The sequence below is a fragment of the Peromyscus leucopus genome, chromosome 17 (genome assembly GCF_004664715.2).
Source record: "Peromyscus leucopus breed LL Stock chromosome 17, UCI_PerLeu_2.1, whole genome shotgun sequence".
Taxonomy (NCBI): domain Eukaryota; kingdom Metazoa; phylum Chordata; class Mammalia; order Rodentia; family Cricetidae; genus Peromyscus; species Peromyscus leucopus.
In genome coordinates, this window is record NC_051077.1 from 3,464,192 (window position 1) to 3,491,992 (window position 27,801).

Sequence of the window (27,801 nt, forward strand, 5' to 3'; positions counted from 1 at the left end):
GGGGAGATGACCAAAGGAGGGGGGAAGACAAACGGAGAGGTAGGAAAGAGTGCCCGTGGAGTAGAGGACAGCGGATCCAGGGCTGCGCTTCTTGGGGCTGCTCCTGGGCCTCCTGAAACCTAACCAGACAGAAGGAGCAGTGGCGGCCTCAGAGCGCTGCCCTCCCCGCGGAGGGCACCTCGGGAATGCAGCCGCTCCCGCCGCCTGTGCCTGGCCCTCTGGCTCTGCTGGATACCACAGGTTAGCTGACGGCGGCATCCTATCTCACCACCGACGAGACTGGGGGGCCCAGGAGCTGGGTTAGACGTTTCTAGCTCCTCTAATAGGGGAACTACTGGCCCAGGAGCTGGGTTAGACGTTTCTAGCTCCTCTAATAGGGGAACTACTGGCGTAGCTCAGGGCTCTGGGTGCCGGACTCACTTGAGGTTGCGGCTGGAGATTCAGGGCTGGGTTCTTGAAGTTCATGTAGCGGGCCACCGAGCCACAGGTACACAGGTACGTCATCTTTCTGCCGCACATCAGTCTATGCTGCACACCATTCTGTTTCTGTCCGCTACTCGGTCTTTTTATTAACGGACCCGGGTACTTCTCAGTGGTGCCGTCCCGGACCGCCACCTTTCCAGTCCCACTGTATTTATTTCACTTTGTAAACTTTCCTGGGAAATGTTTGTTTGAAAGAACCAGGGAGCGCGTCCTGCCTGAGAGGGAGAATGGTGCTCAGGGCATTTTGGTATTGTTGGTGGCAGCGAGTGAGCGAGGGCTTTCATCCACCTCACTCCCCAGCCGCTCCATCTCTAATTGTTTGATTTCCCACATCAAGCCTGAAGCCAGGTCCTTCTGGGAAACCAGGAAACCTGTTGCAGGCTCTGGCTCCCGCCACTTGGGCTTAGGTGCTCCTCTGGGACATAGTCAGGCCTTGGAGGGGTGCCAGGCATTGTTCCAGGAGGGCAGGGGGTGGGAGAGACTTAAAGGACTTTCTAACCCTGTGTGACCCCCTCTGCCGCGGGATTAAAGGATTGGTGGGGGATGGGAGACTCTGAAGGATGCTTTCAGAGCGGACCCATCATTAAGAACCCAGGTGATAGCCTCCGCCCTTCACTGAGACACTTTAGGGGAGTCTTCAGAAACTAGATTGGTAGTGCTGTTAAATAATAATGAAGGAATCTGGCTTTGAAGAGACTTCTGTGCACCTCCTCTTTTAAGGCCAGACGCTCTGTGGTCATTCATTCTCCAGTCGGCTACTAGCTAGCTAGTGTTACCAGCTGCCCCCATTGTCATGTTAGGGTGACTTGGTGATTAGCAGCAGCAGCTTCTGGCTTTACCCTTTTCTTCTGATAAGGAGCTCCAGACTTTAAAGTGGTCTGTGGGAGTCTTTTACTGAGACAGTCTTAACAGCAACTAATGGCCTGGTGGCTCCAGGCTGTGACTGTTATATCTTGATGCTGCTTTGCTTACAGCTTGGAGCAGTGTTAGATATAAAATCAGAACCTGGTGACTGAGCAGTGCCCAGATCTGTGCTACTTGGGGGTCACTTTGCCTCTGCTACAGGATATGGCCTTGTGGGATCTTCTAGGCTGGTCTCAAACCCCCAGGCTCAAATGATCCTTTTACTTCAGCATCCCCAGCACCTGAGACCCTAGACACAGGCCATCACATGAGACCCCAGAGGATTAACCTCATTCTGGGGGTTCAGGTCCTATAGGCATCAAGGTCATGATGAAGAGCCCTGCTGAGTCTTATCCTCCGGGCTGGGGTATCTCCTCCTGTCTCAGTTAAGTGGGGAACATGGTCCAGTACAGAGTACAGCCTGCTGTCTGTCAGTGCCTGAACCTTCTGGGCAGACCAAGTGGAACTATGAGTGCCTGGGTCGGCAGTTCAGTCAAGACAGGTAGAAGCCTGGAAGAGGACAGCATTTGGAAATGAGGGGTGAGGTGGGGATGCGTTAGAAATGGGTGGGTAGAAAATGGCTAGATGGCATGCTGTGTGTGTGTGTAGGGCATACCTGCAGACAGAAGCTCTAAACAGTTGAGAAAGTACCTACCCACCGGCTCAGTGGCACCCACAGAACATCCCGTGCTTTTAAAATGAGTAGGACAGCTTTCACAGATGGGTTCTGGGGATCTTCTCATAGACTCAGTCTACCGGGTTGTTACCATTTCTGTCTCCACCCAAGACAAGAAAGAAGTCTTTCACTAATTCACACCGGGTGACACCTCCTTCTCCCACCCTGAGCTGGACACTGGCATCCCGAGAGTGAGAGGCATGGCCCTGCTTGGCTGCCTTCTCTTCGTGGGCTTGAGTTCAGTCATCACCCACAGTAACTAGGTAGCAGTGGTTTAATTAGCACTGTGTAGGCACAGGACAACAGCACTTTGTTGATGGGATAAGGACAGAGGGAGATGGTGCAGTACCTGTCTGGATATCTGTCATGCGTGAAAAGCCTTTTGTCTCCAAAACCTGATGTAGAAATGCTTGCTTCTGGGGATTTCAGAGATCCCTTCACCTTCTGGTCTTGGGCTTTTTTTTTTTTTTTTTTTATACTTCTGTTTATGCCATACTGTGTATTCAGATGTATTTATAAAAGGCACTTTGAGCAGGACAATCGATTCCCCGTCTGTCTGGTGGGGAATCCATTAATTCCCGGCCAAGTCGTTGGAAAGTGATGCTCAACTGCCCGGTCCAGCACCATGCAACTTTCCAGACCTTGTTATACCTGGGAACTGTGGACGGAAATGCTGGCAGACAGGCCTAGCTCATGTCTCTGGGTTTTTTATTATGGAATACTCTAGAAGAGTGGTTTTCAACCTGTAGATTGCAACCCCTTTGGGGATATCGAGTGACCCCTTCACAGGGCTTGCATCTCAGATATCCAGCATATCAGATATTTACATTATGATTCATAACAGCAAAATTACAGTCATGGAGTAGCAACAAAAATAATTTCATGGTTGGGGGTCATCACAACATGAGGAACTGTATTAAAGGGTTGCAGCTTTAGGAAGGTTGAGAACCACTGCTCTGGGGGGGGAAGTAAGACAGACTCAGGAAGGGACTGAGGAAGAAGGCAAATTGATTCAAGGATATGAACAGGCGAGAGTATGATCTGAAGAGCCTGACCTTTGGCCAAGGGGCTTTGTTCAGGTCGGAAACCGTTATCTCAACAATGCTAAGTGCCACCAGCCTAGGATGTCATGCTAATGCCCCAGCACAGAGGAGGACGTGACCCAGGGTGCTGTGGGCTGGTGCCACCTCAGGTGAAAGATGTTTCTGCAGAAGGGTCCGCCCAGATCTCAACCATTCTGGGTCATTCTTAGTTGTTTGGAATACAATTGGTGTGTGATGTACTTAGGGAAAAAAAAGGGGAAAGTAAAGCTTTTTAGGTGAGAAAGCTCCTACGTGGTTCGCTACACACGTTATCTCATTAGCACTTGCTTGTGAGGTAGGACCGAGCACCAGGTATGACCAGGTGGTAGCTAGACCCAAACTACCTCAGGCGGCTTGCTCCTGAGGCTGAGTGTCTGCAGGCAGTGAGACCTGAGGTGGAGGACAACGGTTGCCAGCTCCCAGGAGCCAGTGATGACTGTGTTGGGGAATGGTAGGTCTGGGGCTGAAGGGCGGTTTAGGATAAGATTCTGAGAAGACACCTGCCACATTCTGGTCTGGAGAAGGGCGAGAAGGCTAAACAGGAATGAACAGAGCCCCTGGAATGGGGTCTTACTCCTGGAGATGTGCCCTTGCTGGGTCAGCCAGATAAAAATGTCTTTCTCGGGTCAGCTGAGTCATAGGGAGTGTGAGAAGTCATCTGAAGTTCTTTGAGAATTTATGTCTCGAATTTGTAACAATCCCTTTCCTGGGGGGTCATAACCTTGACTTGTGTTAAGCTTCACTGGTCGGATCAAAGATGTGTGAAATCCTCAAATGAGAACTTCTCGGAGTGTGAAGAGTTGCCTGTTCAGAGGCAGTGGTCATTTGAAAGGGGGATGTGATTGGGTAGGCAAGCCACTTCCTGATGAAGCTGGCACTGTGCTGTGTGTACGCACGTATAGGCACACATGAGTACACATAGTCGCAGGTGTATCCACATTGAAAATGTTGACTAGATAGGACTCTGGAGTCACGAAGCCCATCAGACTTTTCTTCTACCACACTTCTCAGCGCAGTGACTTGGTCCAATGCCTGGCTGGATCAGAGAGGAACGTGGTTTTCTCACTTGGTTTTAGCCGTAGCCTGTGGTTCAGGTGTGTGGCTATGAAGCGATTAGGGGAGGCAGGTGTGTCTGGCAGTCAGCGGAGAAGCTGTTAAGGAAGAGTCAGGTTCCGAGAGGTACAGTGGAGGCCGAGCCCTTTCCTGAGAGCTATACAGCTCTTGGAGTTCAGCGGCACAGAGCAGGCCATCCAGAGGAGCACTTTACAGTGCTCAGGCTTGTCTGATGATGGATACTCAGTGGTATGTCCTCTCTGATGTTCTCTGCCTGTGACTTCATTCCAAAGTCCTAGTCCAAAGTGACTGCAGGGCCTGGTCATTGTGTTTGTATCTCAGGCAGGAGGCAGGACAAAGGCCAAGCAAGCAGCAGTGCCTTTGAAATGCTCCTTGGGTCCAACAACCTCTGCTGTAGCTGTAGCATGGGCAGAGCTCAGTCTCACGGCCTGCGGCTGCAGATGCAACCTTCTGGCCAGGTGGGTAGGTCCACACCCAGGAGCCCCCGCGGCTGCATCTGGGTCACGGCTGCCTCTGACACTCATGGCACCTCCTCCATTCCCCATGAAGTCATTCTCTCATTGGACTTGAGATGGATGAAGATGAGCCACTCTGTAGCCTCAGGCCATGACCCCTGACTATGCTCAGCACCATCGAGGAGGGAGGAGGGAAGAGGGAGGAGGGAGGAGGAGACAGGCTGCTCGCCTGCCTGGCACAGCTGGGACCAGGTTTCCCCATTGTTGATAGAGGACAAGTGTGGAGCTCACGTGATTCCTAATGACTGGGCCTGGAACAGAGTGGGTAATCAGCACCTGGCTCACTACCCGCCCCCCCTTTTCCTCCTCACAGAGGGCTTTGGAAGGAGGAAGAAGATCTCTCTGTGGTTTGTGGGCTCTCTGCTGCTGGTGTCCACGCTCATCCTGACCATCGGTCTTGCTGCCACCACCAGGACAGAGAATGTGACCGTGGGCGGCTACTACCCAGGGATCATCGTGAGTCAAGGGCCTATGGGGGGCTGGTCAGGATGGTCAGTGTTCCACGTGGAGAGACACATTCTCCGCTGGTCCATGGTAGGAGGGGGCCAGAGTCCTGGGAAAAATGACCCCAGCCTAATGCTTAGTGTCTGAGAGCGTTTAGCAAAGAGGGAGGCCCGAGGGCTGCTGGTCAGAGGGCCCTAAGCTAGGCCCCATTGTCTTGCACCATGCTGGCGGGCCAGTGTTGTCATGGGGCCCTGGAAGTAGAGGGGGCAGGAGGAGAGTGTGACTTGGTGAGGGTAGGGTGGATTCAGGGCCACATAAGTTTCCATGGTGAAGTGGGAAGGGGTCTGAGGCTGAGGACGGCCAGAGCCTGTGGAATTCTGAAGAGATGCCAACACACTGTCAGATCCCTGGAGGTCCAGCCCCGCTGCCCCTGGACATTAACACATGCACCAACCCAACCTCATTCCTGGAAGATGGGCTTGTGGTTGTGAGAGCCCCGTGATGGAGGTCACGGATTGAAGCTGTTGTTCACGATGCCACCATGAGGACAAGGAGAAGTGCACAGTTGTGCTGGCTTCTCACTCACTTCCCACAATAGGGCAAATGACTTCAGTGACAGCATCCGTGACGTCAGCAAGGCAGGTCTCTCGGGCCTCAGGGTCTAAACCTGCTTTACTGTCCATTTTATCTTTAGATTGCTCTGTATCTACACACCTTGTGAATCGTGTTATCTGCCTGGGTGTAATCCACAGATGACTCTGTGTAAAGTGTCCACGCAGGAAAAGTGTTCCTGTAACATTGCATGAAGCGCATTCCAGAGACGCTAGCCTTACACAAGCTGCTTCTGCCACACTCCCTGGGCAAAGAGGGAATCCTGAAATCCAGGAGCTAGAGGGTGTGAAGGCACAGCATCTCGAATTCTCTGAAAAATACGAAGATCGCCCTTGAGTGGTAGTTGGTTGCTTTTACCCAGCTATATTTGTTTGAGATTCTCACCTCAGGAAGTCCTAGTTTTCATTCTTTGTTGCTTCGAGAAAACACCCTGGCAAAATACAACTTAGGGGAGAAAGGGTTTATTTTTAGTTCACAATTTCAGGTTATCGTCCATTGTCACTGGGAGGTCACGGTAACAGGCGCGTGAAGCAGCTGGTCGCATCACATTCATGGTCAAGAGCAGAGAGAAATAAGCACGTGATGATTGCTTGTTTATCTTCAGCTTGATGCCTCCATTCTCATAGTTCAGGACCTCCTTCCTAGGGAATGGTGCTGCCCGCAGTGGGCTGAGTCTTCCTGCATCAGTTATCTTAAGTCAGTCTCCTAAAGACAACGACCACATCCACCCAATGTAGACAGTCCTTCACTGAGACTCTTTCCCCAGGTCTCTTTAGGTTGTGACGAGCTGATAAAGCTAATCACCACACGATTACATTCCAACATAACAGTATTTCTGAGGGTAATACACAAGGAGATGTTTTCCTGGGGGATGAACTAACACCATATTAACCAGAATTAGCTTTGTCTCAGACTTTGTGTTGTCATGGAGATGATAGTGAAATTAGAGAAATCTGAGTAAAAGTCAAGTCAGAGAGACACTCTATACAACAAAGCTGAGGAGTCCTGGCCATCTCAGGGACAGCAGCCTGGAAATGAAAAAGAGAATCATTTTTGGCAAAAAAAAAAAAAAATCACATCCAAAAAAATATTAAATTTAGTCTAAGTCTGACATTTGTGAACTGTGGGCAAGGAGTGTGGCCTTCAGAAGCTCAATGCTGGGAGAGATACCATTCTTCAGAGACTAGATGGGCAGGGCCTCCTGGGCCAGCAATTGACCCCTCAGACCAGCACAGGCTCAGAGCAGTGTGTGCAGAGCATGGCTGGAACCTGGTCCTGATGCCCCAGCTTTAAGATGGGGACAGGTGTAAGCATATGACCCTAACACCCAACTGTGCCTCCATCTAGGAGAGCTCCTGGACCCCGAACCTCCACCCTGCCTTTCTCCATGCCCAATCTGAAGACTCTAGTGTGGATGGGGTCTTGTTCTTAACAGCTCCTCTGCTGAAACAGAAACACCATAGGTGTCCCAGCTGCCAAATTCCTCTCCACCTTCCTGGGCTGGCTGGAGAGGGCGTGTCAGAAGCTCAGTGTGAGGTCCCTGCAAAGGTGCACCAAGATGGAGTCCTGTGACCAAAAGTTGGACTGATCTTATGGAAGCATCAGCTTTTGTCTGTCCCACCAGCAGGCTTTGGTGGGTGTGCTGTCCCTCTCTAGGGAAAGCAACTCCATGCCGTGTGGTGGGAGTGGCCACACTCTTCTCCCGACAAAGTATTTAATTTTATTTTTAGTTGTTTTTTTAAAGACATTGTCATTTGTTACCTCAAGTTGGCCATTCTCCTGCCTCAGCTTTCCAAGTGCTGGGATTATAGGATATGAGTTAATATACCCAAGTGGACAAAAAACATTTTAAAGGGGTTATTAGTAAATTAAGGGGAATTAGTAAATATTTAAAAATCATATTTATGTATGCCATGGTACACGTGTAGAGGTCAGGGGGTTGGTTCTTTGCCTTCTGTCCTGTGGGTCTTGGGGATTGAACTCAGGTCATCAGGCTTGCAAGCAAGTGCCTTCACATGCTGAGCCATCTTGCCTGCACAGGGGCATTGTTAACTGCGATGGGTCAGGGTGATGCTAACCAAACGTCTCTCTCTTGTTCTTTTCATCTCAGCTGGGCTTTGGGTCCTTCTTGGGAATCATTGGCATCCACCTGGTGGAGAATAGAAGACAAATGGTAAGAAACATCTCTTTCCATATGGGGTTGTGGGAGTGTTGGTCCTTCAATACCGGATGCTGCAGTCACAGCTGGGGGTTCCTCTCCACATTCATCTGAAACCCCTGGACTCCATATACTATACAACCCAAGACTCAGGGCCTGGTTGGTGCCACTCCACAGCTTGCTCTAAATGAGCGTACCCCACTGGGGAAACAGAGAAGCAGAGATAAAACCAGAGCAGGGGATGCTGGGGTCAGACCTTAGAAACAAAGTTACTGTTCTATGGCTGTGTTACACCGTAACTAAGGCAACTTACAGACAAAAACATTTACTGGGTTGCCGAAGTCAAGCTTCAGCAGGTGGAAGAACCTGGAGAGGAGATGGTGGAGCCGGTGCTATTAAACAGACTTATCTGAGATGGTGGAGTGGGTACTATTAAACACACAGACTTACCTGAGATGGTGGAGCAGGTGCTATTAAACACACAGACTAACCTGAGATGGTGGAGCCGGTGCTATTAAACACACAGACTAACCTGAGATGGTGGAGCCGGTGCTATTAAACACACAGACTAACCTGAGATGGTGGAGCCGGTGCTATTAAACACACAGACTTACCTGAGATGGTGGAGCCGGTGCTATTAAACACACAGACTAACCTGAGATGGTGGAGCCAGTACTATTAAGCACACAGACTAACCTGAGATGGTGGAGCCGGTACTATTAAACACACAGACTAACCTGAGATGGTGGAGCCGGTACTATTAAGCACACAGACTAACCTGAGATGGTGGAGCCGGTGCTAATGAACACACAGACTAACCTGAGATGGTGGAGCAGGTGCTATTAAACACATAGACTTACCTGAGATGGTGGAGCCGGTGCTATTAAACACACAGACTAACCTGAGATGGTGGAGCCAGTACTATTAAGCACACAGACTAACCTGAGATGGTGGAGCCGGTGCTAATGAACACAGACTAACCTGAGATGGTGGAGCAGGTGCTAATGAACACACAGACTTACCTGAGGAGGGTAAAGCTTAATTCTTTATTTTATTTTTCTCTTTCTTCTCCTGTCTATTCATTTTTCTCTTATCCCTTTTATATCACTTAAGACAAAAACTTCCATGCAAGAAGAAATTACCTGACAACCACACATTCCATATTTTCCATAAACAAATGAAACTCTTTACAAGGAAGAAATCATATTATGATGACATGACATGTTTTTCTTAGAAGCCCACAAGTGGTTAATAATTTTCCTTTGTATTATTTCTCCCACCATAACATCTTCACCCCAAAGCAATGATCCTTTTATTATTGATTAACAAAGTTTTAGGCAAGCTGAGTGTATCTCGGCCAGTTCCTTTGCACTGGCAGGCAGCTGTCTGTGGTTTCGTTGTAGCAGATTCCTGTCCTATTTCCACTCTACAAAACTTTACTCAAGTGGTCTAACCATTTATTTTTTTCTTTACACACAATGGGGTCATCTAATTTTCTTTCACAACTTTGTTTTTTCAAAGTGTATACCGAAGCCTGTGATTAATTCTGTAAGCTGTATGATCAAGGAACTCAGACCTAACTTTGGGTGTAGGGACGTCATTGCTTTCTTTGATCATCAGCCTGTTTTTCCACAGGCAGAATTCGTGGGTCTATAATGCATGAAACTTCCTTGTTCTTATTTTTCATCCTCAGCAAGTCTTACATCTAGGAAGAAAGGAAGGTGACTCCTAGCCTTATTTTTATTTTTTTTGTGTCTCTCATTGGAGCAATTGGCAGAATAACCTAGACCATTTCCCTAATCGTCTTCACTAACTGTCTTAACCACCTGTATCTTTAAATCATTGATCTAACTAAGCATCATTGCTCTATAAAAAAAAATCATGTTCATTATGATCTGCAAGGAGATTGCCCAGTGAAGAGTGGGACTTTCCCATGAACTAATCACACTATACTCGATACAGTGGGATTCTCTCACAGAGCAATCACATCTGGCCAGATACAGTAGAATCAGGACAGCAGCAGGCAGGAGAAGGCACAGCAGAAGCAGGGGGGCGTTCTGGAGACCATTCCCCAGGGCTTTGCCTCTCCAGGCTGCACCCACGGTGGCCGTACTCTCCGGTGAACTTTACTCCATGAGCTCCACGGCTGACCGCAGCTTCTCTGACATGGCCACTGCTGACTGGTGGCTGGCTGGCTTACAGTTTCAGAGTTGAGTCCATCATCATCATGGCGGGGTGCGTGGCAGCAGACACAGGAAGACATGGTGCTGGAGAAGTAGCTGAGAGCTGACATCCTATCTTCAAACGCCTGGTGGTGGTGGTAGGGAGAGAGAGAGCTGATGGGATGGTGTGGGATTTTGAAACCTGAAAGTTCACTTTCAGAGGGATACCTCCTCCAACAAGGTCACACCTCTAATCCTTCCCAAGTAGTTTCACCAACTGCAGACTGAGCATTCAAATATATGAGCGTATGGGGGGGCATTCTTATTCAGACCACCCCAATAGTAGACATTTAGATGATGTTTGTCCAAGTTCGTAGAGTATTAATAGCCATGAGTAGTACAGGGGACTATAGACTCTTATTTGTTGGTGAACTGTTGTGAATTATTGTTGTAAAACTAAGTTGGTGTACTTTTTTAGGTCTTGTCTAAGCAGCCATGTTGTTGAGGTACCATGGGTAAAGCTCCGCTGTCGTTTCTAGGAGACACAGTCTCACAGTAGATCTCCTGGCCCTCTGGCTCTTGCAGTCTTTCTGCTCCCTCTTCCATGATGGAAGCTTTAGGTATGGGAGTTGTGCTGTGGAAGTGTCAATCAGGGCTGGTAACCTCATGACCTCGTGTTCTCTGCATTTTGACCGGTTGTCCATCTGTTGCAAAGACAAGTTTCTTTGAGGGCTGAGAGCTAGTTACCTGGCTTGGTTCTTGTGCAAGATGCGTAGGACCGAGCAGGGCTGACAGCTTGGATGTGGTGCCCGAGAGATTGGAATCTGTTCTTTCTCCATCGAATGGGCTCGGTGCCTATGCCAGTCATCTGACCATAAGTATGTGGCTGGTTTCTGGGCTCTCGGTTCTGCCCCGCTGGTCTATGAGTCTGCCTATGAGCCACACCATTTTTTTTTTCAACTTTTTCATATTCTCTGCAATCAGGATATGAGTCTTCTGGCTTTGTTCTGCATTTCCAGTGTTTGGCTTAAGCAAGATCCCTTGTAATTATCATGGGTTGAACCTCCACAGCAAGATCTCTGGTAGGGACCATGCTAAATGTGCGGTGCTAAGGCAGAAGGCAGAGGGCTCAATCCCAGGAATACAACCGTTCCCCATTTGTCTGGCATGTTTTTTTAAAAACTTCTTTCACAAATGTTTTTGGTTTTCTGAGTATGAGTTTTGTTCTTGTTGTTAACTTTGTTAATGTTATTCCTAGTTTTATTCATTAAAGGGTACCGTGTGACCTTTGCTAAGTTCATTCCCAGCCTGCAGGGCATAGAGCTCATTTGTTGTTTCTGATAGCTTTTCAGTGGATTCCTTGGGATTGTGTCTGTAAGATTGTGTCATCTTGCAGAGAGCAGCTTTACCTTTCCTGGTGGAGTCCAGAAACGCTGACCATGGCTCCTCTGTGCCTGGCAGTTTGAGCATAAAGATTCAGAGACGATGTAGTGTCAAGGGCAGCAGGTTGGTCCCCCAGTGGACAAGTGGAGTTGGTCCCCCGCATCCTTAGATTCTCCTGATAGGCTGTGTATGGCTCCTGCATACTCTTGCCTTTGCCCTTGTAGGACAAGCACACACTTCAATGTAACACACATTTATGATTGGGCACCTTACTTGTGTACAGCTGGAAGCTTCACCCCAGCTGACTGGCCTTCATGATGCTAGAAGGTCCTCTGCATGGTCCTGAAGGAGGAAACGTAATCATTGATATCACCCAGCTATCAACACTGTGATGTACAACAGTGATCTGCCTGTGAGATCTACTGGTATAATAGTGGCACATGTGTCATGGGAGTAACCAACCATTAAAAAAAAATTTTTAAGGTCCATTCCCTAAGATGGAATCTATACCTGACACTGATCAACTGGCCGAGAACCTGAGACTGAATAGGCTGTGGGCCTGGAGGAAGCCTACTAAGGAAATTAAAACATGGTATTTGGTACCTTACACCTGAGCCCACCATAAGTGCTGTAGTACTAGGGAACTGAGCCACTCTGGACTTCAGTGCTGTCTGGGGCAGGGCTGGTACTCGCAGTATCTGCAGTGAGCATTCAGAAATGGGGGCCACTATTTTGTATCTTGGGGGGGGCATTTAGGTTGTTCCAGGGAATGGCATCAGGCGGGCAGCTTCAGCCAAGGAGAGGATAGCTATGTTTAGCTCTGCAAAATGCTTTTCTTTTGGTTTCTATTTATTTTAAAATTGTACTGTAGAAAGAAATTTAAGCACATGTAAAAGTAGACTAGCTCAGTGGCCCCATGTACACCCATCACCTCTCAGCCAGTTCGGAGCTCATCTCTGGTTCCTTCTGTACTTCCTGTGGGAGGCTGAGGCAAGTCCCAGACACTCCGTTTGTCCTTGCTCCAATCTGTCCACTCTGAAGGTGGAATCTAATTAGAAATGATTTCACCATTATCTCTGCCTAATATCATGGCAATCTCCAGTGGAAACCAAAGAAAGACTCAGAGGGAGGGTTCTCCTACCGTGAGGAGGACGAGCGGCATTCCCTGGAGAGGGCTTCTGGGCCCCCCAAGCCTTGTGAAGCATCATCCCCTCCCTTCCTTCCTTCCCTTCAGTCAGTAGTTCTCAGCATCTGACCGACTCAAGATGACACTTCTGTGACTGGAAGGTACAGCACTGTCACTCTGAAACAGGAAATTCTCGTGGCAGTTTGTCACAGGAAGTGCAGCCACTGGGTCTCTCCCCTGCCGGTGGCACCTCTGTTCCCCCTCTTGAGGCAGGTGTGGCCCATGTGTCCCTCCTGAACCTTTTACTGCTACACTGGAGCTGTGGGTCACAGGCTCTTCCTCCTTCCTCACAGGGGCTGAGGAAGGAGCCGCACGTTGTCAAGATGGTCTTCAGCCAGTCTCTCTCTCCCTCCCTCCCTCTCTCCCTCCCTCCCTCCCTCCCTCCCTCTCTCCCTCCCTCCCTCCCTCTCTCCTTCCCTCCCTCCCTCCCCCTCTCTTCCCCTCTCCCCTTGTCTTTCTGTCTCTCTTTCTCTGTTTCTGTTCCTCTTCCTTCCTTTCTCTCTGTATGTTTATTTCTCTCTCCCTCTCTTCCTCTCTCTTTCTTTCTTTCCCTCTGTTTCTGTTTCTATCTCTCTCTCTCTTTTGAACTGGCACACTGGAGGGTTTCTTTACTTTCTGTTTCTTCACTCACACCCATGGGCTCCGGGGAATGGGAATAGGAACTCTGGCTGTCTTTTTCTCTAGTGCACTTTGACTTGGACCCAGCTCAGTCATCCCCCGCTGTGTGGTCACTCTGTCTCGGATGGCTGGGGGATGGCCAGGCATCACAATGGCCAGAGCAGAAATGCTGGCTTCCTGTACATGGGACACAGGGGTGCCCAGCCGTGGCTCGGTTTTTGGAAGGGCTGGCTTCCCCAGACCTTGCTTCAGAAAGCAGGCAGGCTTTGTGCAGTCACTTTTTTCAGCACCTGGAACAGCTCCCACCACGGCCCCAGTGCTGTGGGGTGACAGAGCCTGTGGTGGGGACTGATGGGGTCAGAGACCCAACACCTGCTGACTGTCTGATGGTCCTTGTTCATCAGAGGGTGGTGCTTCCATCCCAGGCGTGTGGGTAACCCACCTGCCCTCAGTCTCTGTGGTGCGCTGCCCGCTTGCCTCTCTTGTCTAGTACTCGAGCTTAGTCTCTTGACGCTGTCGCTTCCTCCCGCTATCATGACACAGCCCTCAGGTTCTGGGATGACTAGAGACCTGGAGGAAGAAGAGGACAGAGTGCTGGTCGCGATAGTCCCACCTGGTTGGCTGGCAGGAACTATGGGGAGCAGCGGCATTGGTCAAGGGTGGCATGGTAGCCCCAGAGGCTTCAGGATGAGATGTTCCCAATGGGATAGGCTCCAAGTTGTCCCTGTGAGGTGTGTTTTGTTGTCCCCAGATGGCAGGGTTGGCCGTGAAACCATGTGACTGATGGCTGTGACTGGGTGGGTGGCAGTGTGGAGGATGGAGAGGGAGCTCATGAGTGTGTAATTCACATGGATGGAGGATGTGGAAGTGACAGGCTGGCTGTGTGAAGTTGTGTTGGTCATGCCCCAGGCATGCATGTGGCACATCTTGCTAGTTCCCTATGAGAGGAGACTAGTTTCCCTAGGCAATTGGCATGGGTCTCCACCATGCTGTGCATTCTGGTGTTGGGCTGAGATCTGTTTCCAAGGCTCTTGGCCTCCTGGTGACTGCTTGTTGATTGATCTGCTGCTCTGGAGGCTGAGAAGAGGACGTGAACAGCACTCCAGATGCTGCTGCAGGTCCGTTGGTTGTGAAGCTGGGTGACTACATCAGGATTCAGGTCACACACATAGGAGGACTTGGGTGGCAAACATGGAGGAGGCCTCCGATCTTACCTTCCTTACAGCAGAGTTCAGAGTTCATGTCGAAACAAAAGCTGAGATGAGTGAAGGGAGAGAGGCAGAGGACATCAGGGTTCAACTACATTACCAGTGCATGGACCAACCCCATGCCTAAGAGTTCTGACGCTGCCCTGAGGCTAAAAAGAGAGTTGCCTGTGGCTTACTATACTTGTATATTTCTTTCCTCCTTTCTTTTCCTTGTTTTCCCTTTGAAACAGAGCCTTACTGTTTAAGTCAGTCTAGCCTCAAACTCACTATATAGACCAGGCTGACCTTGAACTCACATGGCATCCACCACCATCTGCCTCCCAAGTGCGGGGATCATAGGTATATACCACCACGACTGGCCTTTGCTTGCTGTTTCTTGGTGGTTGTCCCTCTCTCTTCCCTGTGGCTGGTTAATCACAAAGACTTTATGCAACTCCCAGGACCGAGCAATAAACCCACACATTGAACAGATTTCTCCTGCTGGGGAGTGAAGTGCAGGGCTCACTCATGTTTTAGAAGTTATAAATAAGCGGGGTGGTGGTGGCGCACGCCTTTAGTCCCAGCACTGGGGAGGCAGAGGCAGGCAGATCTTTGTGAGTTTGAGGCCAGCCTGGTCTACAAAGCTACACAAAGAAACCCTGTCTTGAAAAACAAACAAACAAATATAAATTATAAATACCTGGGGGGGAGACTCCCAGGAATGAAATGCAGGTTGATTTGAGATAGGATCTCACTGGGTAACGGAGGCCTTGAACTCACAATTCTTCTGCCTCATCCTCCTGAGCACTGGGGTTATGAGTGCACTACCACACTCGGGTCCAGGAATCCTTTGAGTTTGTTTTCCTGTTTGTTTGGTTAATCTGGAACTGTGTCATAAGAAAAACTGAAGATAAATGTGGTCAACATCTATAAGGAGGTTTTTTGCCTCATAGTCAGAGAAATGTAAATTGAAATATTAGTCAGAAATATAAATTGAGGCAAATATCTTTTTTAGCACCAATTTCTTGTTCTGTATGCAAGGAAGTGGATATTCTATTGTCAATGGCTAAGTGTGTTTATAGAACAGTGTAGCATTCCTTGTTAAAATTTTAAAGTGCAAAAAACCTAAATATGCTGCATGTCAAAGTCCCGTGTTAACGTATGTTCAAGGAATTTATCCTGCAGAAACTGAACCCATACATCTTTATATATTGTATATATATTGGAATCTATGGCAGACAGTTTAAATACTATGGGCAGGCACTCGGTCACCCGTGGCCAGATGTGACTCTGAGCCCCTGCAGGCTGGGATGGTGCAGAATGAATCTAGTTATGTTGGAGGCCCAGGGCAAGTACTCATGTGTCTGAAAATGGGGCACAGTGCAGCTGGGCGTGCAGAGGCGAGGGCAGAGAGTGTACCTCATGCAGTGGTTGCCCTTGTGTCTCGTGATACGGAACCCACAGCGTGGACCAGTGGGCGAGTATGTGGCTGAGTCACTGGTGGGTGGAAGTAAAGTGGTGGTGGTCTGGCCAGGGCGCCACAAACATCCACTAGAACTCTGATTGTGTCCAAGGCTGTTTTCAGGTCGAGACCCCACACTCCTCTATCTTCTCCTCCTAGCTGGTGGCGGCCATCGTGTTCATCAGTTTTGGTGTTGTGGCGGCATTCTGCTGTGCCATAGTCGATGGCGTGTTCGCAGCACGGCATATCGTGAGTACTACTTTGGTGCACAGTCCATCTCTGGGGCTCAGTGCTCACAGGGGAAACAAAATTTCAGTTCCAGAGCCCGACTCCGACATCTTCACACCAGCTTCAGCTGAGCTGCCACGGCTGTCCTTCCTTTTCTTGCCGAGTCTGGTTCCAGCAACTCGAATCCTCTGCCTCCCACAGGTCACACACAGGACACAGCAAGCACAAACACATACCACATACAGCCAATACAAATATCCACCGCACAGCAGGCACAAATACACATGCCACACACAGCAGACATAAACACTACCACACACGGAAGGCACAAACACATACCATATACAGCAGACACAAATACACACAACCATGTACAGTAAGCATAAACAACCACACCCAGTAGGCGTGTGTGTGTGTGTGTGTGTGTGTGTGTGTGTGTGTAGACACAAACACACAACAGATACAAACATACACATCACACATCAGACACAAACATCCCTCAGTACTTCAGTTACCCTCCGCCCCCACCCAATCCTCCCGAACCACTAGGGAACTCTTGTCCCCACCCCCTCAGTTCTGGAGTTCTGTGTCCAGGAGACTGTCCACAGCATACTCACCGCACTTAAAGCCAAGTGCACTGTGAAATCTCAGACTTGGCTCTTGCATGTGCTTACAGTTCCATGTTCTCTCTTCGAAGATTGTTGCTAATGTGGGGCTACATGGATGAAAAATCTTCTTGTCTATAAGAAACGGACTTTAAGAGGATGTAGAGTCCCATGAGTGGCACAGTTTTGGACCACGGAAGGGAACACTGCCTGCATCTGTTTGACCTGTAGCTAATTTGAACTTTGCCCCCACAGGGAACAGGCGTGCTTATTCACCTGCTTAGCAGCTATGGGGTCAGGCAGGTTCCCAGGTGCCATAGGCAAATGATGAGCCGCCAGACTTCCTGCCTAATGCAGCAGATCAAATTAAGGAATAAGTACATGGAGTTTGTCATGTGACATGCTGTGCTGTGCTGTGTGCTGTAGCATGAATGATATGGCACAATATAAAAGGCACAGTAGAACATGGTGTGGGCAGCGTGATGTGGTCTAGACTATGGTGTGAGAGAATAAATAGACCGTGATGTAGGAGGAGGTGACAGAGCATGATGTCATGTGATATAAACATGCTGTGATGTGGAGTGGCAACGTGGTAGGCTGTGATCTGAATGATATGTACTATGGCACAATGTGGTGTGGTACAATGTGCTGCGACACAGGAGATGATGAGCAGCATCATATGGTATGATATGAGATGTGAGTGACATGATGATGATGAAGAGGATGATGAGGAGGATGAGGATGATGATGATGACGGCTTGATATGTACCAAGAAGGTAGGAATTCTGTGCATGTGCATTTGCACGGATGTACACCTCTGTATGTATGTATGTATGTATGTATGTATGTATGTATGTATGTACAGGTGTGTGTAGCTCCCCCAGTACCTGCAGCTTGGTGTCCAGGCATCTGGCCATTTGCCTTCCCTGGACAGGCGTATAGACTACAGTGCTCCCAAAAGAGTGTGCCAGTCTTGCCTGGAGATTCTGTCCCTGTGTAGGGTAAGGTTTCCTCAGTCCCATGCCCTCTCAGCTCTTCAGTGCCTGTCTGGGAGAAGTCACCTTCCAAAGACTTCTGTCTCCAGGTAAGTAAACTCTCCTGCCTGTAGCCATAGGTGTGAAAGGACTCTGCTCACCCTTCCTGGCTTCACTGATGAGAAGAGTCTAGAAGGTAGTCTGTCTGTCTGCGTATCTGTGTACCTGCCACATGCACCCACCTGAGCATGCCCATCTATTCATGCCCATCTGTTTGTACCCATCCCCGTGTGCCTGCCTTTGTGTGCAGATAGGACAGGACCTCTGAGGAGTGACCAGTGTGGTTGAGAGTCCAGCAGAAGGTCCCCATGAGCAGCCCCGGCTGGGCCCTGACACACAGTATCATCTAGTCACCCTAAAGCCTAGACCCCTGGTGTCCTGTGGTCGGTTACAGCTCTGTGGGGGTGGGTGGCCAGACTGTTGGCGACTCACTGGGGTCCGCTTCTGAGGCCGCTGGTATCACATGTGAATACACACTGAGCGGCCACCACGTGGGAAGACGGTGTGAAGACTCCATCCCACTTCACACCATCGTCTATCTCCCCCCCCCCCCAGAAAGTCCACTGGGGAAGGGATCTGAGTCTTGCCATATTGTGATGAAGGCCGTGTCATCCTGAGAGCCCTGGAGCCAGCTCTCCAGTCCCAACCACAGCCACCTGTCTTCACTGCCTCCCCTGTACCTGTCACGTCTGCTCCCCTCATGCATCACCCGGGGCCAATAGGGCTGCCTCCCATCTGAATCCGTCCACGCCCAGCCTGGCACACAGCTGCTATGCCCCATAGCTACTGCCTACGACTCGTCAATGACTCTTTGTCTGCCGCCAGAACTACTTGTGGTTTCTAGACCCCGCTTAGGTCAGGAGTAGGTGCTTTCAGACATGGCATTGATACATAGTCCCGAACTCGAAGAAGAAGCATTTACAGATGACATGGCCCTATGGCACTTTAAGTCCCAGGCCCCAGCTGTCTTCTGCCTTAGCAGTTGTAGAAACTACCTACTTGTTGCTCCGCCCTGCTTCACTCACCTACAGCTCTAGCTCACCTTGGCTTCCTCGTGGTTCAATGCTATGTTGGATCCATGAATGTTGGAGACACAGGAGTGGGACGTGGTGAGCTCGGAATGGATGAGCTTGTGTCCAGTGGTGGGGCCTGACATATGGAAGGAAGGATGGATGGATGATGGACGTCTAAGTGAATAGATGGGTGGTTTGGATGGACGAGTGAATCAGCCCCAAATCTTTTATTCCCTTCCTAGTAGAAGAAACTCATTTTTCTTTTAGGAAGAGAGAAGCCGAGTGTCCCTGGCGAGATGTAGACCACCCCTTGGCCTGCTCAGCAGCATTCCCCTTGTCTCTGTGCTGATGTGTGTGCCCAGCAGGTAGATGGAGGGTGTCTGGAATTCTCTCCTCTACAGCCTTCTGGACGACACACACAATTGCCATGCAGGCAATAATGTGTGTGGCCTTGGTCCTGCTCCAGTCCATGGAAGGCAAGCCTGAAATGGCCACTCCTGGTTGGGGATGACCATCCCATCTACATTTATTTCTCTAGGAACCAAGACCTCTCAGCGCAGGAAGGTGCCAGTTTTACTCCAGTGGGACCGGGTACTTGTATGATGTCTATCAGACAGAGGTGAGCCCCTTTGGCCCACGTGGTTTCCATATCCCCCAAGTCTTCTGGGTCTGGTTAAAATGGCTGTCTTTTAATTCTTACCGATCTTCCTGCTGTGTGGGTCTCAAGGCACAGAAAGTTAGGAGCTATCTATCCGTGACAGTTCAATGCACGGTGGCACTCTCTTTGGAATCACAGCTGCACCCTTTCCTCTTCAATACAGTGTTAGGATTCATCTGTCCAGTTCTGTGTGGCCAATTAGCATTCCAATTAGCATTTTCACTGACTTAATCACTGCCATGAAACACTGGGATCACACATGTGCAGCGTTCAAGGGATTCTCTGGCTCTCCCTGGGCTGGGGACAGCTGTAGTGTGACCTCACTCTTAAGCTGAGTGAGATGCCAGGAAGAACAAGCGCGCACAGCAGCTAACCCGTAAGACCAGCCCAGGTGGGCACTGGCATGTGGCTCAGTTGGGTTGTCTACACCAGTGCTGTGGGGATTTCAGACCTGCAGAAGGTTGAAAATGCGTGCACTGGAAATTCCAGAAAAAAGATGTCAATGATAGATGGTTGGGGGATGTGGGCGGGGATTCTGACAGCCTTACCTCACCTAGTCGTGCTCTGATCTACCTAGTGCTGTCCTGTCCAGCCTCATCTTGTCCTGCCCTATCTAATCCTGTCCTGTGTCCTGCCCTGCCCAACCCCGCCCCCACCCCAGCCTGCCATGAATCAGGGAGGGTCCTGGTATTGCAGCCCTGCTTTTAGACCTAGGCTGCCTGCTGTCTATGTAGGATAAAGTATGAACCTGCCTGTCTCTACCCCAGGTCACCTGCTACTCTCTGAGTGGAAGGTGCCAGCTGAAAGTGAGGAGCAACACATGTTACTGCTGTGACCTGTATGCTTGTGGGAGGTAAGGCTACATCAGGAGTCTGTACACACACATGTAAACATATTCAGCATGTAAACACACACACATACACACTCACACACACAGAAGTGAAACCTTGCACAGACATCTGTCCATGAGAGAGGCCCCCATTTTCCCCTTCCTATATCTACTTGATTTTCTGTTTCTTCCTCTGGATCTAGTTTCAGCAGTGAAAAAGTGGATTATCAGAGTGATCAGGTCTCCACCCAAGAGCACACACAGAGTGTGGAAGTACTTAAACGTGGCCTGGACCCTGTTTGTCGCATACCTTGAGGCAGCTGGCCACCAGTTAGCCACCAACACACCTCAGTTCTGCTCTGCTCCCTCTCGGGGCTGAGATCCACCTGCAGCTTTCTGTTACGATATACATGGAAATGAGAACACAAAATGCTTGCTTATTCTGGCATGGAAGGCAGCTCAGCCACCATGCTTGCTCTGGTCATTAAGGGCCCAGGGCGTAGTGAGTTGGGACATCCTGTCTCCACTTTCCACCCCACTGTGAGCCTGGTGGAGCCTCCCTGGCTAGCCCCACCAAATGAATCCCCAGAGAAGTTTTCACCTGGGTGGGAGGAGATAAGAAGTCAGCAATAGAGGAGCCAGAGGCCCCAGGCCCCAGGAGCCCCAGGGTTGGTGGTGTAGCTGCTTCTCAGGGTCTGTCTATGGGGCCCCAGGCCTTTGCCACACCTCACACAAATACCCTTCCCACTGAGACCATCCCCGAGGTCTCTGGAGGGACCTCGGTGCTTTATGCCAGGCCTGATTACCATCTGCTGCTCTTCAGTGGTGGCCAGGACCACTCTAGTGTGATTCTTGTAGGGTGTCCCTGTCGGAGTGATGTCTTGGTGATTAGAAAGAAGTGTCACCATTTAAATGGTCCCCTTTAACTGGCTTTCTAGTAAAGCCCCGCTCTATTCTCTCTCTTCAGGAGTCAGAGTGGCCCCAAGTCTCCTGGGTTTCTCTGGTTTGGAAGTTGAGAGCGTCCATGGCTCCTTGACTAACTACCCACCAGCCCGTACTGCCCCAGGGGTAGTGTTCATGACTGTGGCTCTACGCTCTGAGGGCTCATTGGACAGACACAGCTTTAACTCACAGAGTGGTCCCCTGATCGTGGCATGATGTCCTGGGCTGTTGCCTGACAATAGTTCCTATGCATAGGTCGGTCTACGGGCCGTGGATCGCCACGGCACTCAATGGTGGTCATCTAACCACAGATCTAATACTTAGGGGTCACCTGGCCACATTCTAGCAACGAGGGCAGTAACCTTGTTCTCCCTCTCGTAGCACGGAGTCCTCGCCTGCCTACTATGAATTTGTGGGTGTACGGAGTTGCCAGGATGTGATCCACCTGTACCGGCTGCTCTGGGTGTCCACAGTGCTGAATGTCCTGGGCCTGTGCCTGGGCATTATCACAGCGGCAGTCCTAGGAGCCTTCAAGGACATGGTGAGCAGTACCAGCCTACGTGTTTCCAGCCAGGCGGTCATAGCCCAGAGCTCAGTGGCTCCCTTGACAAAAGACCTAAACTCCCGAGTGATCTGCACGTCAGATGGTTAACTAGGATTACCGATCACTTGCCCTGGAAGCAGTACCTGATCACCTGCTGGTTGAACCCTCTCCCATCCTCTTAGGTGAGCAGAACTTGTCACCATCTAAGAATGGAACTCACCTGCAAAGCTACCCTGTCACTGTGAGGTCCATGATTGCCTGGGTTGGTCACGGTTCTGGGCAGGGCTTGGACCCCATTTGAACAGGCTGGATGAGTGAACTGAAATTCACCCACACCTACTTCTTGCTGAGCCAGCCCTACTGAACCTGCCCTTGAGGCTTGCTACCCTTTCATTACTGGGTAGAATTGTCCTTGTGTCCTTTCAGGGTCCATAGCAAACCCTTTAGGGGTTCTTCCAGATCCACAGGGCTACAGAACACATTCTGGGCCATTCTTCTTGCGCTCAGCCAGTTGTCCTGGGGCTTTGGCCTTTGGTTGCAGCCTAGAGTTGCTGCTTAGCTCTTTGTCCTGAGGTTTCTTGTTGCCAGGGAGATTTAGGGATGTCTCCTCAGGACCTGAATTCCCACAGTCTAGTTCTTGGGCTCTACCAGGCTGCCTCTTCCAGCGGCAGCGCCAGGTGGTGACTCCAACCCAGAGACCATATGTAAAGGATGTGGAACTTTCTGTGAGGTCATGAAGAGAGGGTTGCCCTACTCTTCGTGGCTTGGCTTAGGGCTCCCCAGAGGACCACGCTGTAGTACCGCCTTGAATGGGTTTGAGGGTGCCTCGGGTTGGATAGTCACCTCCTCTTTCTCCACAGGTCCCTCTGTCTCAGCTGGCCTATGGCCCATCTCCACCTCCTCAGATCCTCTACAACCCTGCCCAGCAGATCCTAGCCTACACTGGCTTGTGCCCTCCATCTATGACTGTGCCAACCTGTTCCTCCTACCCTCTGCCACTTCAGGTAGGCAAGTGTTCCCTGCTGGGGTTGGGCATGCTACGGAGTCAGTGGTTGTTTCTGTGGGCTCCTTAGTAGACCGGGTATGGCTGTGCATAGAGAAGGGTGTGCTCTGATCTAGATGATGGGGACTGGGATCATTATGGGGTGGGCCATATCATTTTCGAGGTACGTTGCTGCTCACAGCCCTAGTAAACCATGAGAGTGTTCTTCCTACTAGAAGAACCATTTATTTTATATACTGTTTTTAGCTGCTTTATACACTGTCTATCTTAGCATGAACTGGCCTGATACTGGCCGGGGGAACTGAGGACGCCACTGGCTGCCTGGCTTCCGAATTCTTGTAATGACACTGAGTGTTCTAAGTGGAGCCAGGTGCATGCCAACATCCACTGAAATTTATCTGCAAAGCTACCAACCCTGTAAGGCTCATGTGCCCTGTGCTGTGGATGCCGAGGTCACCAGAGGAGGAGGTCTGGAATACGATCTTGTTTGAACAGGGCTTTGCCTCTATTCCACGCTTGGCTTTGACGTGTTCACGTCCTCTGAAGCTCTGGTGGCCATGAATGAAAGGGTCCTGGCTGTCCAGTGGTATTGACTTGGACTTTGCACTGTGGACTTGTGATCCTCCTGCCTTGCTTCTTAGCACTGTGAGGTGCCAGGCAGGCCCTGTCCTCTACCTACCTATGCAGAAACCCCCAGTCATGGCAACCAAACCATGTAGACATTGCTCAGTGTCTTCTGCAGGAAGATTGAGAACAGGCCTAGACAAACCTTTCTAGATGGGGTGATGCCTGCTCACGCAGCCTGGCTGCTCGGTGGCTTGTCTTATGGTGCTAACAGAAGCAGTTGTGAGACTCCCAGAGCTGTGTTGAGTGTATCTCTGTGTCATCACACTCCGCTGAAATGAGCTTCTTTGACCTGTGGGCCCTGGTGAATGGAGTGAAGTCATTTGTTTTGAAGTCACATGTCCTCAGGTATTCCCCAGGAGACCTGCACCTAGTGAGCCACACAAAAGTCAAGTGAGGCCTTGCCAAGCCAAAGGACTGTTTGGGGGGGGGGGCTTGAGTGTCGAGCTCTGACCGTCTTTGATAGAGGAAGCTGTCAGGGCCCCAGGACTGACCCAGCACAGTGACCAGGTGTGAGCAATACTTGGGAGTCTTTTGATCATCTGGGCTCCGCATTTGTGAAGTGTGGGAGGCTGATAGCAGGTACATCTGGAAGAAGTCATGGGCACCCTAGGAAGCACAGCTTCCTTCCGTTTTCCGGGGCTCACTGGTGCCCTGGACTCAGAAAGGTGAGGTCACTGTACCGCTGCTCTACCCACTCCAAGGTCCCTTTTCTCTGTACTTCAACGTCCTCTGCTTCTCTGCAAAAGTTGCTGGCTGGGGCTGTAATCGCTGGATTTCTTGGGTCCTTTGGGGTCTGGAGGAAGGATGCTGCCATGGTCCATTGCAGTGTTGGGGAGTGGGTCTGGACTCTCAGTGTGGCACCCCCAGGCTGTGCTAGTGGGACTTCCCAAAGGGAACTGGGTTCTCATCCACAAGAATCACAGAGACCTCAAATCAAGGCACGTGAGACCCCGTGGGTAAAGCCTGCCTCGGGACCATCTCTGCTCTCTGGAACATTGGAAGCAGTTATGTCTAGGGTCAGGAAGTAAGATGATACAAGGCCATCAGCAGGAGCAGCTGCAGCCTCTGGCTTTCCATGGAACTTCCTGCGTTGGCCTCAAGAAGGATCTCCCTGGTCTCCACACAAGGAAGGACACGATCATCTCAGGCCACAGCTCATCCTGGGACCCGCTCGGCTCTCCTGGTCTTTTGTCAGATCCACATGTGAGACACTTAGGACTGTCTCTGGATATACCCAATGGGGCTCCCTTAGCTGGCCTGGCTGCCTTTGGACACACACAGCCCCTAAGTCACGTAGATGCCAAGAACGACTCCAGAGCACAGACAGTGCAGGCTGTCTTCTTTCAGAACACGTGATGCTCCACAGGGGATGATGATGATGATGATGATGATGATGTGGGGTTCCATTTCCTCCTGCCTGATGTCTAGAGTGTTTGGGCCAGCCCTGGAGCCTGCCTACCCCTCTGTCTTGAAGGCCTGGCCTGAGGAAGAAGGGACTGCTGTGGAGGGCCTACCAGCCTGCTCTTGAAGAGTGTGAGGCTCCCCATGAAGTGCTCATCCCTGTTCCACATGTGTCCAAAGGACATATGCCCCTTGTGGTGGTGTACAAGGGGGCGGTCTTTCACCATGGGACACATTTTGGGAACCTCGAAGATGACCTGCCAAGTCCCATGGGTGCGCTTTTCTTCTCCTACCTTCTGGGCCCTCTGTTGCAGAGAGTGGATGGATGCCTCCCTTCCTCCCAGAGGAGGCCTGGGGGCCCTGTGCCCGGGGCTGGGCAGCTTTCACAGCAGCGTGTGTGGGAGCATAATTGCCCCATATGCTTAGTAATCCGATTTCTGTGGAACAGGCATATCGGATGAGCCCGTGTGTTTCCTAAGAACAACAGAATGGATGCCGTCTCCCCTGGTCAACCGACGGAAGGAGATACTTTAAGTGTCCTGTTGAAGTCATTAGCAGCCAGCAAACATCCCAGAATAATAGGAGGGAATGAGATGGCTGTGGGGGGTGTAAACCTTTAAAGGGGCCTCTTCCAACACCCAGCAGTTTGCCCAGTGCAACACTTGAGTTCGGCCTGAATGGTATTGCTGGGGTGGTCCTCTCCACGTGGGCAGGGCCTGCCTTCACGAGGCCTTGGTTAGGGAGGCAGTTTCATCCAAGTTTCCTAGTGGTTGGCTCTGTGGCTCCTGGTGGCTTGATCTACAATTCTTGGTGGCTTATTCTGTGGTTCCTGGTGCTTTATCCTGTGGCTCTTGGTGGTTTATCCTATGGTTTCTGGTGGTTTGTTTATCCTGTGGTTCCTAGGAGCTTGCTCTCTGGATCCTAAGGGCTTGCTTCATGGCTTATGTATCTGCTTTTTTTTTTTCTTTTTCAGAAAAGAGCAGAATGGATAGGGTGAGAAGCCCATTCTAGTACACCTAAAAGGATGATCTTTAGACATGCACTGGCCCCTGTGGTCAGAAGGATGCGCACACAGATTGGAGGGAGAAACAGGAGAAAATTCCGGAGCTAGCAGATGAATCACAACAGGAGTCACTTTTAAAAACTCACTTCAAAATTTGCTTTATATATATTTTTAAATACCAATTTTAAGTTTCAAATTTCTAGTACTTAAGAGGGGGAAAAGAAAAATAAAAAGACTTAGAAAAGATTTGCTTCAGATCTGTGCTGTTCCCCAAATTTCTCCTCTCACATTAACTCATCCTTGATTTTCGGGGTGTCTGTTGAGGTTCCTCAGAGACACAATACCAAAAGGTGTATATACATGAGAGAGACTTGTTTAGTGACTGGCTTTCATGAGTGTAGTTGAGGCTGGTCCACTATCCCCAGGACCAGGGAAATACTGTTGGAACTGTAACCCATGGTCACACTTGGGCAGGATTCCATTCTCCTTGAAGGTCACTGCCTTTTTTTTTTTTTTGTTGTTAAGGTCTGCAAGTGATTGGACCAGACTCTCCAACAGTGGGGAGCTGTTTAAATGTTAACTGCCTCTGAAAAATGCCTTCCTTAGACTTCTAGACTATGGCTGACCACATTTGGTCACTGACCTATTAACCACCATGCTGTGTTGGGAATGTTAATGATCTTGCTCTCTTCAATGAGTACCAAGGATCTGGCTCTAGGCTGTCCCCGGCTCTTCTAGTCAGTGCTGGTAAAAGTTGACAGGGCTGAGCAGGCCAGGAAGTCTGGAGCTTGGGAGAGCTTCCCCAGGGGTCCCGGGCAGCTTTAGAAGTCGTTTGTGTCGCTCAGGCACAGACAGGCTGATGCTTGACCTCTCTCAGCTGTTCCTAGGCCTGGGAGGCTTCCTGGGGGTCCTGGTCTGGTAGGGTGCTGGGCCGAGGCGAGACTGGCATATATTCTGGATGGTGTAGCCGAGTCCCCCACCTGCTGATCAAGGACGCCTCTCTGTTTAATTGCAGCCCTCCAGCGCCCTGCCGGCCTCGTCCTCTGCTGACCTCTCTCGGCCTGAGGACACAGAGTCTCCCTCCCAGTGCAACTCCAGCCATGGGCATTCTCCTAATGCTCCTTCACTCTGCACACCAACCTACTTCCTCCCGGGGGAGAAGCCTCCCCCGTATGCACCCTGACATGGAGGCAGTAGATTAAAAAGAGCTTGGTTTGGGGGTTGCCAGAAATAAAACAAAAATTATAAAGCCATCCGTAGGAAGCCTGCTTCCGCAGCCAGCCTCGTAGAGGATTCGGAAAGTATCTCGAAGCTGTGCACTTCTCTTGGACACACCCTCCGCCAGCACAGGCCAGGACCAGAGGTGGAAGCAGAGCCGGCCGGCTGGCCCAATGGCACCTCTGCTGTACCCCTCCCCTACACGAAGACAGCAGCAAACCATACTAGACCCTAGTCCCATCATCCAGAAGGGCTTCTCTGCACCTGCCGTCACTCACAGCTGCGCCATCTCTAGTCTCCTTGGTTATCAGTTGCTATTACCCTGCAAAGGGAAGGGAGCCAGGCATCTCTTTGGGTGAAGATTGTTCCTTCAGGAAATGCGTTACAGGTTGACTACTTCTGTGAGCACGTCCCTGAGAAGGAACAGACAAAACCACTTCTGTGAGCATGTCCCCAAGAAGGAGCAGACCAAACCCCTGAACTCTACTTTTCTGATTTGAAGGAAAACAAGCTTGGAGTAGATACCTAAAGCTACTTCTAGAGGCCTTTGAGTTCTGCCTCTGTGTAAGATCCACCTTTTGGTGGACTCCAAATCTCACCCTCATTTTTCCCCGTGGTGCTCTGCTGACTTGTGGCCACTGGTTTATTCATTAATTAGCTGTTGCGTGGACACTGGGGCCTTTCTTCCCCCTCTTGATGAGGTCCAGAACTAGCAGGTGGGGATGGAGGACCAGTCTGTGAAGATGCAGCT

The 27,801-nt window shown here is 50.3% G+C and overlaps 1 protein-coding gene across 1 annotated transcript; it reads left to right on the plus strand.

The window, feature by feature from the left end:
* Tmem255b (transmembrane protein 255B) lies at nucleotides 1-27,089 on the plus strand. The gene is made up of 9 exons (XM_028881251.2): nucleotides 1-240; nucleotides 5,047-5,189; nucleotides 7,900-7,962; nucleotides 16,105-16,194; nucleotides 19,364-19,444; nucleotides 20,251-20,336; nucleotides 21,636-21,795; nucleotides 22,659-22,802; nucleotides 26,848-27,089. Exons 1-9 carry the CDS (start codon nucleotides 186-188, stop codon nucleotides 27,013-27,015), a joined length of 990 nt encoding a protein of 329 aa, XP_028737084.1. The 5' UTR covers nucleotides 1-185; the 3' UTR covers nucleotides 27,016-27,089.
* Nucleotides 27,090-27,801: the final 712 nt, after the last annotated feature.

What these genes read in the sequence shown, in the direction of transcription:
- Tmem255b (XM_028881251.2), top strand. Translation starts at nt 186, where the DNA reads ATGCAGCCGCTCCCGCCGCCTGTGCCTGGCCCTCTGGCTCTGCTGGAT. An exon ending in TAGGAGCCTTCAAGGACATG is followed by an intron (nt 21,796 to 22,658) that starts GTGAGCAGTACC and finishes CTTTCTCCACAG; the next exon opens with GTCCCTCTGTCTCAGCTGGC. An exon ending in CCTACCCTCTGCCACTTCAG is followed by an intron (nt 22,803 to 26,847) that starts GTAGGCAAGTGT and finishes GTTTAATTGCAG; the next exon opens with CCCTCCAGCGCCCTGCCGGC.